The sequence below is a fragment of the Octodon degus genome, unplaced genomic scaffold (assembly GCF_000260255.1).
Source record: "Octodon degus isolate 3935 unplaced genomic scaffold, OctDeg1.0 scaffold00013, whole genome shotgun sequence".
NCBI classification, from domain to species: domain Eukaryota; kingdom Metazoa; phylum Chordata; class Mammalia; order Rodentia; family Octodontidae; genus Octodon; species Octodon degus.
In genome coordinates, this window is record NW_004524589.1 from 29,135,047 (window position 1) to 29,154,147 (window position 19,101).

Below are 19,101 nucleotides of genomic sequence, written 5' to 3' on the forward strand. Positions count from 1 at the left end.
ATCTGCAAACTGCAGTACAGGGTAACAGGATAAATCCTGAGGGGACTTGACTGTGCTTATCAGATACAAAAGATACATTTCTTGTCATATAGGTCTTGCTTTACCTTGGTCTTAACCATCCAGCAGAAAAGTATAAAAACGAAGTATCAGAAGTAAAGCCTTGTTGTTATGTTGAGCTGTAGGGGACTCAGGTCAACAATTTCTGACATTGCCAGTGAAGTGGAAGACCCAATACCATTATGGATTACTGGACTCTTTTAGAATATTTTGCTGAGTTCACACACTTATAATATTTAAATGATGGAACTAAACAAAAAAGGGGATACAGATTAATGTCCATTTTGTATCTGTGTATTCAGAGTGGTTAGGATAGATATATAGTTACATTCTCTTAATGAATAGAATGATTTGTTCTAATGGTGTTTGTAAATAGGATATCAGTCCGCATCTTGTACAGCAACTAACCACTAGGAAGGATATATGCAATGTGTTAATTATTGAAACTGTCCTACCAATTTGGTTTGAAACTGTCTCATTGCTATTTGTCTCTCAATAAAATTATGGGGAAGAAATCATACTAATGAACTCAACACAGCATTTCATGTGAGCATTTTTCCCGTATCACCTTCCTGGTTCTTGGTAGCTCAGATGTTGATTTGGTCAGGCTTGCTCAAATTTAAATGCTACTGTTTTTTAATTTCTGGGCTTCACATTTTCTGTGTAAGCAATCCTTGGGCCGGTGATAAAGCTCAGTGGCATAATTGCTTGCCTGGCAAGTACATGGTCCCCAGTTCAACAACCAGTACTGTCAAAAAACAAAAAATAACACAGCCCCGTTGGGCTCCCACCTCAGTCACCCCTCTAACAGGAATGTCCAAGCCCAGTTTAGGGGGCTCTGCTGGATGGCTTGGTTGTTTAAAGCACGGCTTGGGCAAATGCATTCAGGCGCATAGGACTGCTGTCAGATTCCCAGCTCCAGAACCTGCACCAAACCTGCCCTTCAGGCAGTCTGAAGAAGCAAAAAAAAAAAAAAACATTAAAAACCCACCTCAAACAATACTACCTATTTCCATAATTTAAACAAGATAGCAAAACAATTTGTTTGTTCTGAATGTCACTCTCTAATTCTCAAAGTTCTCTTAAAAGATTGTCTCAAATGCTCAGTTAATGGCTTGATAAATTTGACTACATACCAAATAGGCATCCAATATTTTACATGTCCTAAAAGGACTGTTTCAAATACTCTCAAGGATTGTTTTCATTGTCATCAAATATTATAGCCATTTACCCCACTGTTCAGAGCCACACCTTAAGAGTCATTTTTAATTCTCTTCACAATGTATTAGACATTCAGTCCCTTAAAATGTCCTTTTGACTCTTCTTCAAACTATCTTTTAAATGCATGGGAATTTTGTCTGTTGGTTGGTTGGATTTCTAAACCAGTTTACAGCCTTATCCTAATAAAAGGAGCTATTGTTTTTCTTCTGTACTATTGGAGTAGTTTCTTGCCTGTAATTTTTGTTTGTTTGTTTGTCTGTCTGTTTAAAGCACTACAAAAATTTTCGATTTAACCAGGCAGAATATTTTTCAATATGAGTCACTTATGAACTCATTTCATTGCCGGTGTTCAACATTATCTACCTACACTCACCTTCTTTCAAATTCTTGAGAAATTTAGAGCTATTCTTTTCTATAGTCCATTTATAACAGCTGACTTTGGTTACTAAATGCAGTGTCTTGCCCAAAAGAAAGGACTGTGGTGATAGGAAAAGTTGTACAAGGCCAAACTCTAAATAAAGAAGATGTACAGTGTAGCCTAGTTATCATCTAAAGAAATTATTTCATTATTTTTATATTTAAATACTTCCTGTTCTTAGAACTTCCATCTACTATTTCTTTGCTTAGTTTACTTTATTTGCCTTTATATCATTCTTTAAATTATTTTAAAAACATATAAATATCTTGTTTAACTGTTCAAGAAACAAATGAAAAGTTCATTCTAGCTCTTAAGTAATTCTACTTACATTTTTGGTGTCTATCTGTAGATATATCGCTTTTCTGGATTGTGAGTTAAATTTTTCTGGATCGTTCCAGTGATGTGCTATACTTCAGTTAACAATGAGTACAAGGAATGTTGAAATAAACAGGGATTGGAGCACACTAATTCAGAGTTTCCTAAATATTCTTTACTGAATGGAAAATAAAAGGGCAGATTTAAATAGGATATAGTATTTCATTTTGCATTCCAATAGATAAGTATTAACTAATATTGATGCCAGTGGTATATTTATATTTAAAGAATAGACAGCTACATGAAATATTTGCAACATTTTATTGTTAATATAATAAATTTTTTAAAACTACAAAATAGCAATTAAACTTAAGAATTTAATTGGCTAATAAGCATTTCTGTACATATTAAAAGTCACCATAGAGAAAATGTTTACCAAGATGCCCCATAGAGCAAGAACAACTGCTTTTCTAAATTAAACACTGAAATCTATTTAATTTTAATCATGTCTATTTTGATAGAATAAGGAAATTAAAATAAAATGTAATAATTTCTAAGAGATCACAAATATCAGCACATAGAGTTAGTCAGGGTGAGAATTCTACCCATTAACTGCTATTTTCAAAGAATTGAGAAAAATTCTAAAACATTTGTAATTAAAAAGCTATTTAATGGGCCAGGGAGATAGCTCAGTAGAATAAGTGCTTCCCTGGCAAGTGCAAGGGCCTGAGTTCAATTCCCAGTTCTGAAAAAAAAAAAAAAAAAAAAAAAAAGCTATTAAAACCAGTAGAATTTTCTGATTAATTTAGTTATAATTTTTTAAACATGAATGCTTTATTAAAGCAACTTTGATATCATCCAACACGGTGGGGGATGCATTTAATCCCATCTCTTTGGGGACTGAGGAGGGAGAGTCACTGTGAATTTGCAGAGAGCCTGGGTTATACAGTGACCTTGAGGCCACTCCAAACTATATATAGAAACTCTGCATCAAAAAGCACACAAGAAAGTAAAATTAATACTTTAAGTAAAAATGCTGGATATGCAACTATTCTGTCATTTAGGAGAATCAGAGGAAAGACTAGGGATATGAATTCTGAACTAGCATAACAATATAATTTAAAGATTTACATGAGATGTTATCAGCAATAAGGAAAGGAAAGTTCACTAACGGTAAAATTTGGGGTACTATATGAAGTTAAAAATAAAAAGAACACTTAACCCAGCCATGAGAAGGCAACTTGGAGAGGGAGGGCAGAGGAAGTACAGTGACAAAGGCGTCTAGAATCAAAAACAGAGCCTCTCCTTGTATTGGCACTGCTTATGGAGCCAGTCCTGGTGCACATGCCATTTTCATAAAGATTCACCTGTCTCTGAGGGAAGAAGCCAAGTGTAGCAGGTCCTAGTTGTCACCACACTAGATGAGACCATCCTGTAGCTATAGGACCTAGGTCTCATTGGAGTTGGGGCAAAGAAAGACATTCACCAGAGAGGGCCTCTGAGGAAATAACAAGGTAGAGAACTATTCTGAGGAAAGTGGAAGAGTCAGCATTGATGAGCCCCAGGCACGGAGATAGACCAAGGGCACTGTCTGCCCTGGGGACTAGAGACTAGGTGCTGGAGAAGCCATGGGACTGTGAGGCATACAGGTGCTTGAAGTGGCTGTGGCCTGTGAGATCCAGCATCAGGAAGTCTTTGCAGTGATGCTGGACTGAATTTGACTCCAGAAGACTCTATCCTGCCAGTTCCAAATGCTACTGACTTAGCAGGGTGCAAAGAGACCACATGAAAAGCTGAAAAGCTGGTATGTGTGATTTCTGGAGGTGGAGAAAACACTCTGGCTCAGTATCATTAGAGATTATTTTCTGTCAGTCACCACAAGCTAATGAAAGAAGCCTATGTCATGCTAAACACTGCAAACAGGGATATTGTTCTGACTGCAAGTGTAGCATAAAGAGAAAGCCATCAGGAGGGGACGTAGGAGATAGTATGATATTGCCTTGGGATCTTTGAAGTTTTTGGCCAGCTAATGTGTCATTTAGGAGAAACAGATGTAAGACTTAGGATATAAATTAAGAAACAGTGCATCAATATAGTTTGAAAGGGGCCGGGGAGATGGCTCAGTGGAATAAGCGCTTCCCTGGTAAGTGCAAGGGCCTGAGTTCAATCCCTGGTTCCGCCAAAAATAAAAAATAAAAAATAAAGTAAAGGTATATAGGGAAGGTTGACTAAAGATAAAATTTTTTGTACAGGGAAATGGGTAATTTAAAATGGTAAATTTCTTGCATGTAAAGGAAGAGTACTGAATTCTGATAAAGTTAAATGAGGAAGGGCAAGTAACAGGACTTGTGAAGAAACTTGACCAAGAAACATGAGGTTGCCACTATAAGAGGGAAGGACAAAAGGGATATGTTAGCATTCTGAGACCACCAAAGGCCCCAAGAATGTCACCCTGATGACAGCAGAGGAGATAAACCAAGTTGAAACACCCTAACTATAAATACATGAGATATTTGCCCTCTTTCTTTCTACTCTAATTTTTGTCCTCTTTTTTCTTTCTTGTTTAGGGATTTTATTATTAGGATTTGCATATGGATGTGTATGTGAGAAATCTCTACATGTATTTCAATAGTGGTTGTACCAGTTTACACTCCCATCAACAGAGGAGAATGGTTCTATTTTCTGTACAACCCCTCCAGCATTTGTTATTGATTGACAATTTAATGAAAGCCTTTCTTTCTGGAATGAGATGAAATCTCAGTGTTATTTTAATTTGTACTTCTCAAATGACCAACGATGATAAATATTATTTCATGTATTTATTTTGCTTTGTATTTCTTCCTCTGAGAAGTGTATATTCTCAAATGTCTATTTTGGATTGGGTCTTTGAATTTTGAGGGCCTGATTTTTTATTTTATTTTTCACGTGTTTTAGATAGAAGTCCTTTTTCTGAGGGTCCATCAGCTATAATTTTTCCCAATTCACCGGTTTTCTGTTTACTCTGTTAGTGCTTTCTTTTGACAAGCAGAAACATTTAAAAAAAATTAGATCCCAGTATTTGATTCTTTGAAGTATTTCCCAGGCATTTTGGATTTCATTCACGAAATCTCTAGCCAACTCTATGTCTTTCAGATTTCTAACTACATTTTCCTCCGAAAGATTTAGTGTTTCTGTTTTAATGCTTAAATCTTTGATCCTCATATTAAAATGCCTGCAAGCAGGTGCAGGGGCAGAGGGTTCAATACCCAGACCTGCAATGCTGGCCCTGCTCCCAGGGCATGCTGAGATGGCAATTGAGACTGAGCATGCTGCCACATGCCTGTAATACCAGCTCTTGGGAGGCTGTAAACAGGTGCATCAGTATGAGTCCGATCTAGGAATGAGACCCTGAGCACTCTATAGACCCTTCCCTAAAATAATTAGATAAATAAATCTTTGATCATTTTGACTGTATTTTAGTGCACGGTGATATATATGGATCAAATTTTAGCTTTTGGCATGGGGAAAGCATTTTTTTAGCACCATTTAGTAAAAAGGTTATCTTTCTTCCAGTGCACATGCTTGGTCTCTTTGTCAAAGATAAGGTGGCTGAGTGTGTTTGTAGCTGTGTCTGCATCTTCTAATCTGCACCACTGATCCTCAGTTCTGTTTGGTTTTTTCTTCCAGTATCATGCTGATTTTATTACAATAGCTTTGTGGTATAGTTTCAAGTCAACAAATGTCATTCCTCCTGCCTTTCCTTTTTTGCCCAGGGTTTCTTTTTCTATTATGTTATTGATTTTACTTTTTCTTCTCCTCATACTCTTCTGTTTCCAGACTAACCTTATGTCGGTGGGGTATACTATACAATGATGTTTTAATCAGGATTGCATTTAATCTGTACAGCAATTTCAGGAGTATGGCCATTTTCACCATGTTGGTTCTTCCTATGCAATAGCAAGTGATATTGTTCCATTTTCTGAAATCCTCTTTGATTTCTTTTCTCAGAGTACTATAATTTTCACTGCATAAATCTTTTACTTCCTTTGTTAGATTAGATCCTAAGTATTTCAATTTTTTCTGATGTTATTATGAAAGGCATGGTTTCTCTAATTTCTCTCTCAGGGCATTTATTGCTTGCATACAGACATGCTATTGATTTTTGAGTACTAACTTTGTATATTATTATACTATAGAACTGGGTCATTAAATGTATAAATTTTTTGGTGGAATGTTTGGGGTCTTCTATGAAAAGGATCATGTCATCTTCAAATAATGATAATTTCATATTTTCCTTTCTAATCATTATTCCTTTTATTTCTCTTTTATCTAATTTCTCTGGCTACTGTTTTCAGGACTATGTTGAAAAGGAGTGGTGACAATGGACATCGTTATTGCTTTTAAATATTTACTTTTTAAGATGTACCTAAATTTAATTACTGAAGCAAATCCATGTTCTTATTGTTACAATGTTTTTTTTCCCTTTGATTGTAAAGAAATAATAGAAGAGCAATCTTAAATTTCTATTTTAATTTTCTAAAATTTTAAAGAAATATAGGCTTGAAAGCTCATTTTTTCCTTAAAAAAGTTATCCTATTATCATGCAATAGCAATTTACTAAAAATATTTTGCATCAAATTTCTTAATTTTAAAGAAATTATTTTGAATCAAAGAATATTTTATAAATGAAATCTTATGCTAAAATATCTCTCAAAAGAAAACATTATACAAATAATACTCTAATTTTTTCTTTTGTACATTAAATCAGTTATCCCTAACGTATTTGTCATCAGGGAGTGGTTTTCTAAAAATAAATTTTTCTGTGGCTTAGGGAGAGTGACAATCTCAGTACAATTTAAGTATATTACATTACCAATACACTATTATTATATCATAATATATGAATACATAATTATACAGCTCACCTTTATGCATAATCCGTGGGAACTGGAGATTATTTTTCTGTAGCTAGACTATCCCATATGTGGGTGAATGAAGAGTGACATTCAAGGTGTGTTGCTTATATCTTGTTTACTTGATAGTCTCATTCAGGTTACTGTCACCACAGAAAAGTTTGTTGCACACAAGAGGCTGAAAGCTCAATCAAGCTTGTTAGCCTATTTGAGCATGGTAGTTGAGGTTTTCTCAGACATACTTCTAAACCCACTGTCATTTGCAATCTCAAGGAGTTAACCCTGTTATTATTACTATTATTATTATTATTATTATTATTATTATTATTTCTACAGGGTTTCACTACACAGATCAGACTTGTAGTGATCCTCCTGTTTTCAGCCTCCTAAGATCTGGGATTACAGACACATACCACCAACCCTTAGTAGCCATTTTATTGCCCCCCGGGGTGGGGCTGGCATGCCACATGGGGGATGGAACCCCAGTCCCTGTGTCTGCCTAAGCAAGCTCTTTAATCTGCTGAGCTGTCTGGCTAGCCCAGTTAAACTTATTATAGAATGGGCAAAATTGGCTTTCCTAGCTTATTCACAAATGGATCATTTATCTACTCTTTCTAAGGTCATGCAGCTATGTCTTTCATGGTTTGAATGTAACGCTAAACTTTTGAAACCTGGTATAGATTATGTACCAGAAAGAAGAAACCTTTATATAGTCTTCTTAACATTATTGTTATTTGAAACATGTAAAAACCTCAATGTCTACTAGTCACTCCTGTAATGCCAGTTTAGATTTGACTATAGCTGCTCCATCTGCTGACTTGAACACAGCTGTCATTTTCACATAAGGGACAGATTGAGTTGATCTAGCTATTCGAGTAAGTCACATGAGTAAACAATTTATGTGCTGCTAGTGGTACATGTTTTTCCAAAAAAAAAATGTTTGAACTAGCTCTCATAACTTAAAAACTATGACCGATGATCTAATTTTATAAAATCATCTCATATGCATGTAAGAGAATATGGATGTGTTCGCCACCCATCTCCTCCCATAGCTCTGTGAACACAATTGATGTAAAGGTGTGTCCTATAATGTAGTTGACAATTTTAATCACCTACTACAAAACCCGCAGGAGGTGTTTTTCAGCTAGCCACTGTTTTTCTATGGATTCCACTGCGTAGAGTTCCTTCACTCACCTCTTTGATCTGAGTAGGAAAACTAGCAAGCTCTCCAGGTATGACAGTCTCTGCATCTGTGCATATACAAACAAAAAATGACTAACTCCATATTCATTCAAAGATGTGAGCTACTCTGCACTTATGGTGTATAATGGTAGAAAAATCACACAAGACACACAGCCTTGTGCACTTCCTCCTGAAAATTTATCACATGAAAGCAATCACTGTGACCTTTCTTTCAACATGAGCACACTGGCCACCCTAGATTGCAGCCATGATGACTTATTAATCCTCTTTAACACCTGCTTCAAAATCCTATGCTGTTACATCAATTTTTTTCAGTTAGTGTTATCCCAAAGAGGAATGTGTACCAGAATTTGAATGTAGCCTCTCCTAAAAGATTATAACAAATCTCCTTAACAGCAGAAAGGACCAACTCTGCACCAATAGTAAAGGGCTTCCTAGCCTTACAAAGTGCTTATCAGTAAGAAAGATGCTCTCAGGGTAGATACATTTATGAAGTGTTGGTCCTCAATAATAATTACTTCTGTTCTTTTTTCACATTAGTTTTCTTTTGGAAAACTACCTACGTTTTTCTGTTAATACAGCATGACTCTTCTCCATTTGCCATATTAGTTTTTGAAGAAGGCATTATTTGCTAACTGATCATCTCATAATATTATACAAAGTGGACTTGGAAAGTGTGAAGCAATTGTCACTATGAACCTGTAAAGTAGGACTCTTGGTATTTACTTTTGGATTCAGCATTCTTATAGTTGGAAGTCTTTGGGTTCTAACTTATCACTGGAGATTTCCCTTTTTCAAAGAAGCATTCTGATGATTCAGTTGTCTTTTCCCTTCCTTTCAGTTAGCATTAGCTTGTGAGCTTACCAAAATTGTTTGAGACGTGTGTAGTATAGGAACAAAGCATGGCTACAAATGGTAAATGAAATATTATGCAGGCCATTATGGGCAGAATAAGATGAGTACAAGGTTCTGACCAAAAGTCTGCCACCAGAAACAAATGTAGAATTGAATCACATCAACTCACTTGCCTATCTAAGCTTGTTACCAAATTCAACTTGTTGTTTTTTGGTTTTTGTCATGAACCAATAGGGTTTTAATCAGAGTCTTGAAGTAATGAATTTATTATGGTCTCTTTTCTGTCAAACCTCTCTTCTATTGTGAAACTGTCTTCACCACTCCTCTCCGGGGCTCGGATCATCACCTGAACTCCACCTGATAACATTAGGCATTAGATTTTCATAAGAAGCTTGCAACCCAGACTTCTGCCTGTGTTGCTCACATGACAGTCCTGAACCTCCGAGAAGCGAATGCTGCTGATCTGGCAGGAGGAGTGCATGCGGTGCTGTGAGGGGCGGGCAGTGGCTGTGCGGAACGTTTCTACCTCCATCTTCCACTCTGTTCCTGATCTGTGGTTTTGTTCCTACCAAACCACCTGCAGATATCATTTGGTATCCTGTAACAGCATAGATACATACAGGTTTCTTATTTTAATATTATGACAAAGAGCTAATTATGGTTGTGTAAAAAGTGTAGTTAACCGGTTGTGAGCACAGTAAAGATAGAAGGAAGGACTGATCGAAAGGTAAAATATTCTTAAATTGTTATAATATTTGCATTATTCATTTGGAAATTATTATTCATTGCAACATAGAATTCATGACCAATAAGTCAGTAGAGATTTCTATTATTTTCTGAAAATAATTAGCTTTTCATGTAAAAGAAACTAGACAGGTTTATCATGATGGAACTCTTTTGTTTTCCCCTTAGTATCAATAAAATATTCCTGAGGTTGTAAATTCCTGTTTTGAGGGGTTGGAGAGATGGTTCAGTGGAATAAGTGTTTCCCTGGCAAGTGCAAGAGCCTGAGTTCAATCCCCGGTTCTGAAAAAAAAAATTCCTGTTTTGATATTTTACAATATTCAAAAGATTTTAAATTCCATAATTTATCTCTTTTTCCTCTGGTTATTAAAATAGCCCAGAGTTATATTAAACATACAGTATTTTAGGGGCAAGGGAGATGGCTCAGTGGAATAAGGGCTTCCCTGGCAAGCACAAGGACTTTAGTTCAATCCCAAATTCCGCAAAAATAAATAAATAAATAAATAAATAAATAAATAAATAAAATATTTTAAGCTAAAATGTTCTGCATTTCTCACATGCTGCTCTCAGATGCTGACACTAAAACTATAAATTACTAAAACATCAACAAATACGGGTTATATTTTGTACTACTAAAGTTGCACTACTATTAATCTCTGGAGTATTTTCAATAATTATTTGTAGATTACCATTCCTCATAGCTTTGCTCAGGTCCAAGAAATGTTTCAATGTATTTTTATTTTTTATTTTTTATTTTTATTTTATTTATTTTTTCATGAGAAGAATATATTTATTGAGGGAAAGAATGCTCTTTTCCAAGAAAGGGACAGGAGGGAGGCCCGAGAAGGTTGTCCCCTCAATGTAGTTTTTAAAATTTCTTTCTTTTTTTTTTTTTTTTGTAGAGTCTCACTACTCAGTCTGGACTCATAGCGATCCTCTATTTTTAGCCTCCCCAGCGCTGAGATTACAGGCATGTGCCACCACACCCAGTCTCAGTAGCATTCTCAGCAAGACCCTGAAGCAGGGTCAGCACTGCAAACAGGGGACTGAACCCTGGTACCTGCATCTGCCTAACCAAGTGCTTTAATCTGCTGAGCTATCTGGCTGGCACTCTTAATTTCATATTTATTAACCCATAAACCTATCATGCCATATTCCCCTTTTTTAATTTTGGAAAGCAAATTGTTACAATTTTCTCCCAAGTGCTTTTATTAAAAAACTAATTTAATCCAACCTCCTGGAACTGTAAATTCTTAAATTATGTGCATTTTATGCAATTTTAACCTATAGAAATTGGCTTTCTTGAATTCTACAAGTCTATGTAACAAAAAGTCACAGAAATGACTTTGCTGAGATGAAAAGAGTAATACATTCAGTGAATTCAATAATCTGACCTCTAAAGACTAGATATACGGTCATAAATAATAATGAGTGTGTTATTTTCAATTCGGTCAACTGTGAGAGTTTTCCAAACCATTAAACAACTTGCCAATTTGCTGCAATTCTGCTTAAGTGCAGTACTCTTTTCAAAGGGAAGCTCAGAATAAGACACGGCAAATAAGAGCTCAGATTTTTAGGGAGTGATGGATATTTGATCAAAAGGAACACCTGAAGTCTGGTTTCAGAGAGTAGTCCCTTACAGCACTCATCTCTTACAAAAAATTAAAAGGTGCAAATTTATCTCAACTGTGAAATTTCATCTCGTGCTGATATGAATTCTTGCTAATAATTTTGTTCTGTTGTATGTTAAAGGATGTGTAGTATTAAGGACACAAATATTTATAACTGAAATATGAAGATCCATATGAATGATAAATATCTATTTTTATCAGACTGGTCAATTTTTTAGAAAAGTGAAGTGATGGTCCAGATTCTTTGGCTAATATCAAACTTTGAAAGTGTGTTTTCTCTACATGCAAAGTTCTCAACAACCACTCCAGGTTCTTCCGTGTGTTGCTAATCCCTTTCTTCTTTTATTAAATATGCTTGTTTAAATATTGCTTTAACCCCGCCCCCAGGGTGCACTGAGGTGGCTATTGAGACTGGGCGAGGTGCTGCCTGCCTGTAATCCCAGCTCTTGGGAGGCTATGAACAGGAGGATCACTACGAGTCCAATCCATGCAGTGACACCCTGTATACCCTGTCCTAAATACAAAAAAAAATTATTTTAAGTCTTTATAATATATATATATATATTATATGTCTTTATATTAGAATTTATCATTTTTGTTAATAATAAATTCCATGTTAATTGCCTCAGTATAGTGTATTGATTCTTCATAACTTCCAGAGTGACATTTTTATTTTTTTATTTTTTCTTTATGTTTTTAGTATGAGGGCTACAGGATCTCACTACACAGTTCGGACGTGCAGTGATTCTCCTGTCTTTAGCTTCCCAAGCACTAGGACTACAGGCGTGCGTCACCATGCCCAGTCTCAGTCACAGTCTCAGCACGCCCAGGAGCCAGGGCTGGCACTGCATGCCAGGGATCGAACAGAGTGACATTTTTTAATCACGCATTTAATTGCATTTTTCAGTGGCTTTAAAATGTGTATAGTTGAGTAGCTGAGCATGCTGTTAGCATAGGGCCCGGCTGGACTAGGGAGAATACGAGGGTGTGACCTGAGAAGGTGTTTGTCTTGTCCCCAGGTGTGCCCTTTTCTTTTCACTTTCTAATTTCCATGGCTTGAATAACTTCTTTCCACATATCCCTTTGCCATTATATTTCTGCTTCCGACTCAGTCAATCATGGATAAAACTGTGAATCAAATTAAATCTTTCTGTCTTTAAATTTTAGGCCTCCGGCATTGTGCCCAGCAGGAGAAAGTTACTGAGACACAGAATTTTTTCTGAGTTGCCACACAAAATCCTATTTACCTGGTTGTTTAAACAATGGAAGGTAGTTACTGGGGCTGGAAAACCAAGACCAAGGTGCTGGCAGATTCAGTTGCTGATCAGAGACCAGAGCTCTTCTTGGCTGGGAGACATGGACAGTCTTGCTGGGGCTTCAGTGACTGTTCCTCTGCAGAAACGGATTTCCAAGTCTCTACCTCTGTCTCCATCTCTCTCTGTCTTTGTGGCTCTGTCTGTTGCTGTCTGTTAGTAATAAATATTTACAGCACATGAAGTTTACAAGCATGTTGCGGAGTGGGTACGTGGACGTAATAAACTTGGATTCCACTTAATCCCCTTGCACTTCTCGCCTATCTCCTTTCCTCCTCCTTTAAATCCACTTTCTCAGTTTTATTCTTGTGGATATTATTAATCTTATCTCATGTATATCACATATAATATTTATGTGCACTGAGGTCAGTAGGTTCCTGAACAGGTACATCTTTATTTTTATTTTTGCTTCCCCTCCCCCTCTCCTCCTCCTGGATCCCTTCCTATTTGCAAGAGATCCAGCCCTTTGTCTGTTCTATTTATACTTTGTTCTGTTCTTTATATTTTTACATTGCTTTGCTCAAATTAAAGCTACCATTTTTTAATCTGTGCATCTGATTTATTCAGTCAACATTGTATTTTCCAGGTGCATCCATTTTCATGTAAGTGTCTCTAATTTGGTCTGCTTTATAGCCAATATTATTCTGTTGTGTATAGATATCACATTTTCTTTTTCCCATTACCTGTTGATGGGTATATAGATTCCTTTCAGTATTTAGCTATTGTAGATTCTGCTACTATAAGCATTGCGCTTCATGTTTCATTGTAGCAGGACATCTTGAGCTTCTGCTGGGAAGATACTAGAAGGTAAACGAAAAAATTCTTATTCTGTAGGTTGACATTTCACTCTACTAATTGATCCACTTGCTGTGTAGAATTTTCTGATTTAAAAATTAGATCCCATTTGTCAATTATTGCTGTGGTGCCTTGTGCAAATGTTGTTCTGCTAAGAAAATCTTGTTCTACCACTATGATTTCAAGTGTGTTAGCTATTTTATCTTCTAGTAGATTCTATTTTACTCTTTTAATATTTAGATATTCAATCTATTTTGATTTTAGTTTAATATATAGTAATAGATGTGAATTCAGTTTCAATCTTTTGTAGTATCTCTTGCTTTTGTTAAAGAAGCATGAATCTTATAGTTTTAAAGTTCTATCCTTTTGGGCCAGGAATAAAGATCAATGTCACAGGTACATGCCTGGCAAGTATAAGGTTGTAAGTTCAATATCAAGCACATGCACAAAAAACTGCATCCTGTTTATTTCATTTAACTTTATTTGTATGTTCAAATTAGGGTTGGAGGTTGGAAGTGTTCAGTCTATAACACTACATAGAACAGATTCATTTTGCATTAAGCTTATATTTGTCTGGCAAAGAGTTGTGTCCCCAATACTTATGAATGTGACCTTATTGGAAATGGATAGATGCATAGAGGCAGACAAAGAGAAGAGAACTGCAGATGCAGATGAAGAGACAGACAGGTACATAGAATCCCACATGAGGACAGAGGCTGAGACTGGAGTGACTGCTGGCAATGCTGGAAATTCAGAGAAAAAATAGGATAGAACAGAAGGGAACGAAATAGAATACAATAGAATGGAATACGATATGATACGATACACTACGATATGATACGATACAGTAATCTTTTCTAGAGGCGTAATGACCTTAACAACACCTTGATCTTAAATTTTAGCTACCCAAACTATGAGACAACACATTTCTGCAATGTAAGCCACTCCTTCTCTGGTACTTTTACGCTAATTAGCCTAGAACACTAAGCAATTACGAGATACAATGGCTTCTCCCTTGTTGGCCTCTTCAGCACGTTAAGTAATTACAAACCTCCATGTTGAAGAGGTCCATATGGCAGTAGCAAGTGAGGAACTAAAATGCTCAGGCCAATAACCTTCAAGGAACTGAATCTTGTTAGAAATGTGAATGTCATGGTGGAGCCTATAAGGGACACAAAAACCCTGGTCAACTTGTGTGGTGGTTGATGTAGTGCGTCAACTGGGGAAGTTGAAAATTTGGCTGGATGAGCTCCTCGAGGTTCCTTTTTGGGACATGGAAGGCCCAACTCAGAGTGGCTTATCCAAAAAAAGGTATATAAAGGAGATAAGCAAGTGTTCAGTGCACCAATTCCTCAGAGGAACTTGATCTTCACAGCCACCTCTACTTCCTTGTAGTAGCTCCAGTCTTCACACTAAGCATGGAAGGAAAGGAAAGAGACTTGTTTTTTTAAGCGAGTACAAGCTATAATTAAAATAAAAGACTACAACTGATACAGGTTTCATTAAACAAAGTAATATAAATTTCATAGTATTAGGTGTGCATAGTGTTGTCTTCCAACAAGTTTTCATATTATCAGATATATGCAAGCAAAAATGGAAGAAGAGACCCAAAAAAAGCAAGAAAAGTATCACATATTTTTTAAAAAGGAGAAAAAATGTAGATGAAAAAAAGAGAGAAAAAAAGAGATGAAAAATTATAGCATTAACTGCTCCTTTCCATTGACCAGCAGAAATGCACAGTACAGTTGCCCAAACCATCCTACTTACATACATAAAGAAATCAGTTTTCCTCACTACCCCTCCTCAAATCAGTAACTTTCCTTTTGAATAAGTTCATTATCAAAAGAGAATCTATCATATCTATTGCATCCTTCACATTCCATTTTTGTCTTTCCACACTAAGGAGACAATATGATGTTTGTACATGTGGGTCTGATATATTTCCTGTAAGAGTATGTTCTGTAGTTGCATCCATTTACCAACAAAGGACTCAAATTTATCCTGTTTTATAGCTAAATAATCCTCAGTTTTGTAAAAATAGCATATCTTCCTTATCCATTGTTCATTTGATGGGCATTTCAGTTGTTTCCAGGATTTAGCTATGACAAATTGCTCCACTAAAAACATGGGTACGCATATAGCACTGTAGTGTGAGGTTTTCAGTTCTTCTGGAAAAATACCCAGGAGGAGAATAGCTGGCTTGAATATGATGTCCAATCCTAGCATTTAAAGAAATCTCCATACTGATTTCGATAGTGGTTGTACAAGTTTGCACTCCCACCAACAGTGCAAAAACATAGATAGATAGATAGATAGATAGATAGATAGATAGATAGATAGATAGATAGACAGACAGAAGACAGACAGACAGACAGACAGACAGACAGACAGACAGACAGACAGACAGACAGATAGATAGATAGATAGATAGATAGATAGATAGATAGATAGATTTAATAGTGTCTCCAGAATTTGTTATTGGCTGACTTCTTGATGTTAGCCATGCTTTCTGGGGTGAAATGGAATCTCAGTGTTGTTTTAATTTGTATTTCTTGAATGACAATGATGTTGAACATTTTTAAAATATTTACTTGCCATTTGTCTTTCTGCCTCTGAGAAGTGTATATTCATCTCAGAGGCCTTTGTTGCATTGGGTCATTGAACTTGGGGGTCTTGATTTTTTTAAATTATTTGTATGTTCTAGATAGAAGGCCTTTTTCTGAGGGACAGTAGGCTATAATTTTTTCCCAGTTTGTTGGTTTTCTTTTTACTCTGATTGAGATTTAGTTTGAAGTGCAGAAACCTCAAAAAGATGAGATCAGTTGTTGATTCATTGAAGTATTTCCTGTGCAGTTTGGTTTTTGTTCATGAACTCTCTACCTACTCCTATGTCTTTAATATTTCTACCTACATTTTCCTCCAGAAGCTTTAGTGTTTCTAGGGCTGGGGAGATAGCTCAATAGAAAAAACTTCTGTCTGGCAAGTGTAGGGTCCTGAGTTCAATCCCTAGTACTGCAAATAAAAAAATTGGTATTTTTGTTTTAATATTTAAATATTTGATCCATTTTGATTATAGCTTTGTGCATGGTGATAGGCATGGGTCTAGATTTAACCTTTGACATGTGGAAATCCAGTTTTTCCAGCACCATTTACTAAAGAGGCTATCTTTCTTCCAGTGAGTCTATTTGGCCTCTTTATTAAAGATAAGGTGGTTGAGTGTGGTTGTAGCATGTACGCATCTTCTAATCTGTTCCAGTGATCCTCAGTTCTGTCTCAGTGCTAGCACCATACTGACTTTCTCACAGTAGCTTTATAGTATATTTTCAGGTCAGGGATTGTGATACTTCCTGACTTTTCTTTGTTTTCCAGGATTGCTTTTGATATTCTTGGTCTCATTTGGTTCCAGATGAACTTTAGGAATGTTCTGTCTGACTCTGTGAGGAATACTAATGATATTTTAATTTGAATTGCATTGAATCAGTATAACAATTTTGGAAGTATGGCCATTATCACAATTTTGGTTCTTTTTATCCAGGACTATGAAATATTTTTCAATTTTCTCAATTTTCTTTAATCTCTTTTCACAGAGCACTACAATTTTCACTGTATAAATATTTTATGTCCTTTGCAAAATTGATTCATAAGTATTTCATTCTTTTTTTGTGGATGTTATTCGGAAAGTCATAGTTTCCCTAATTTCTCTCTGAGTGTGTTCATTTTCTGTGTACAAAATTACTACTGATTTTTAGGCCTTGACTTTGTATCCTGCTAAATTGCTGAATTTGGTGATTAAATCTACATAACGCTTAGTGGAGTTTTGGGGGTCCTCTGTGTAGAGAGTATCATGTCATCTACAGAAATGATAATTTCACTTCTTGTCCAATTTTTATTCTTCTATTTGTCTCTCTCCCTTCTCTAATTACTCTAGCTAATATTTGCATAACTAAATTGAGTAGGAGTGGAGACAGTGGATATTGTCACTTGTTCCTGATTTTAAAGTGAAACCCTTTAGTTTTTGTCTATTTAGTATGTTGTAGGCTGTTTGTTTTTCATATATGGCTTTTATCAGATTGGAATATAGACAATCTATTCAAATTCTCCATAGGGTTTTTATCGTGAATGAGTTTTAGACTTTGTCAAAGGCTTTTTCTGAATCTATTGAGATGATCATGTGGTTTTTGTTCTTGGTTCTATTGATGTAGTAATTACACATATATGGATTTGTATGTGTTGAACCATTGCTGCATGTCTGAAATGAAGCCCATTTGATCTAGAAGCTTATATAAGCTTATTGATGATTTGTTTTATTCTTTTTGCTATTACTGTATTGAGGATTTTTTCATCTATATTCATTAGTGATATTGGACTGTACTTCTCCTTTTCAGCTGGATTTTTCTCTGGTTTTAAAATCAGAGTACAGGGCCAGGGAGATGGTTCAGCAGAATAAGCACATCCCTGGCAAGCACAAGGGCCTGAGTTCAATCCCCAGTTGTGCAAAAAAATAAAATAAAAATAAAATCAAAGTAATACTTGCCTCTAGGAATGAGTTTTGGAGAGTTACTCCTGTTTCAATTTCATTGAAGAGTTTGAGAAAAGTACACATACAAATCCATATATGTGTAATTACTACATCAATAGAACCAAGAACAACAGTTTGAGAAAAGTTCGAATTAAATCTCTCTAAATTTCTTATAGAATTCTGCTCTGACTCCATCAACACCTGAGCTTTTGTTTGTAGGATTTTTATTACATTTTCAATTTTGTTTCTTATTATTGGGTTATTCAGAGTTTGTTTATCTTCTTGATTCAGGTTTGGCATTTCATATGTATCTAGGAAACTGTCTATTTTCTCTGTGTTTCACATCTTGTGAGAATAAAGATTTTGGAGGCAGGTATTGATGATCTTCTGAATATCTTTTTGCTATGTATTTAGTATAGGGCCTACAGGATCTCACTACATAAATCAGATTTGTAGTGATTCTTCTATTCTCAGCCTCCCAAGTGCTGGGATTACAGACACGCGCCACCGTACCCAGTCTCAATCACCATCTCAGCATGCCTTGGGAGCAGGGGTGGCACAGCATGCAGTGATCAAACCCTGGCTACTGTGCTCTGCCTAAGCAGGAGCTTTAATCTGCTGAGCTATCTGGTTGTCCCTGTCTTTTGAATTTCTATTGGGTCTGTAGTGAATTTGCCTTTTTTATTCTTTCTGTATGCATTTGAATTTTTTTCTTTCCTTTTTTGATTAGGTTGGCTAAGGGTGTAGAAATTTTATTTGTCCTTTTAAAGAACCAACTCTGATTCATTTATACTTTAAATTTCATACTTTATTGTTTTCTTTGTCTCCAATGCATATTTTTCTGTTCTAACTTTCATAATCCCTTATATTTTTGGGATTTGGGTTTGACTTGCTTTTCTTTTTCGAGGAGCTTGAAATGCAATGTAGGATTATTATTTGGGCTTTTTCTACTTTCCTAATGTGCAAATTTACCGCTATAAACTTTCCTCTTAAGACAGCTTTCATTGCATCCTACAGGTTTCAGGAGGTATCTGAATTTTTATTCATATTGGGTTTCCTGCCTATGTTTCTGTAGTTGCTTCTTTACTTCATCTGCTACGAGTTCTGAGAGTTCTTTTTTATTTCAGAAAAGAATTGC

At 35.8% G+C, this 19,101-nt stretch overlaps 1 protein-coding gene across 1 annotated transcript in view; it reads left to right on the forward strand.

The window, feature by feature from the left end:
- LOC101560671 (kelch-like protein 1) overlaps positions 1–19,101 on the forward strand; it is a 494,908-nt gene that overhangs the window by 271,711 nt on the left and 204,096 nt on the right. Inside the window, exon 6 of the mRNA XM_023709637.1 lies at positions 13,945–14,131. Within this exon, the coding sequence (XP_023565405.1) occupies positions 13,945–14,131 (187 nt within the window). The remainder of the gene's footprint in view (positions 1–13,944; positions 14,132–19,101) is intronic.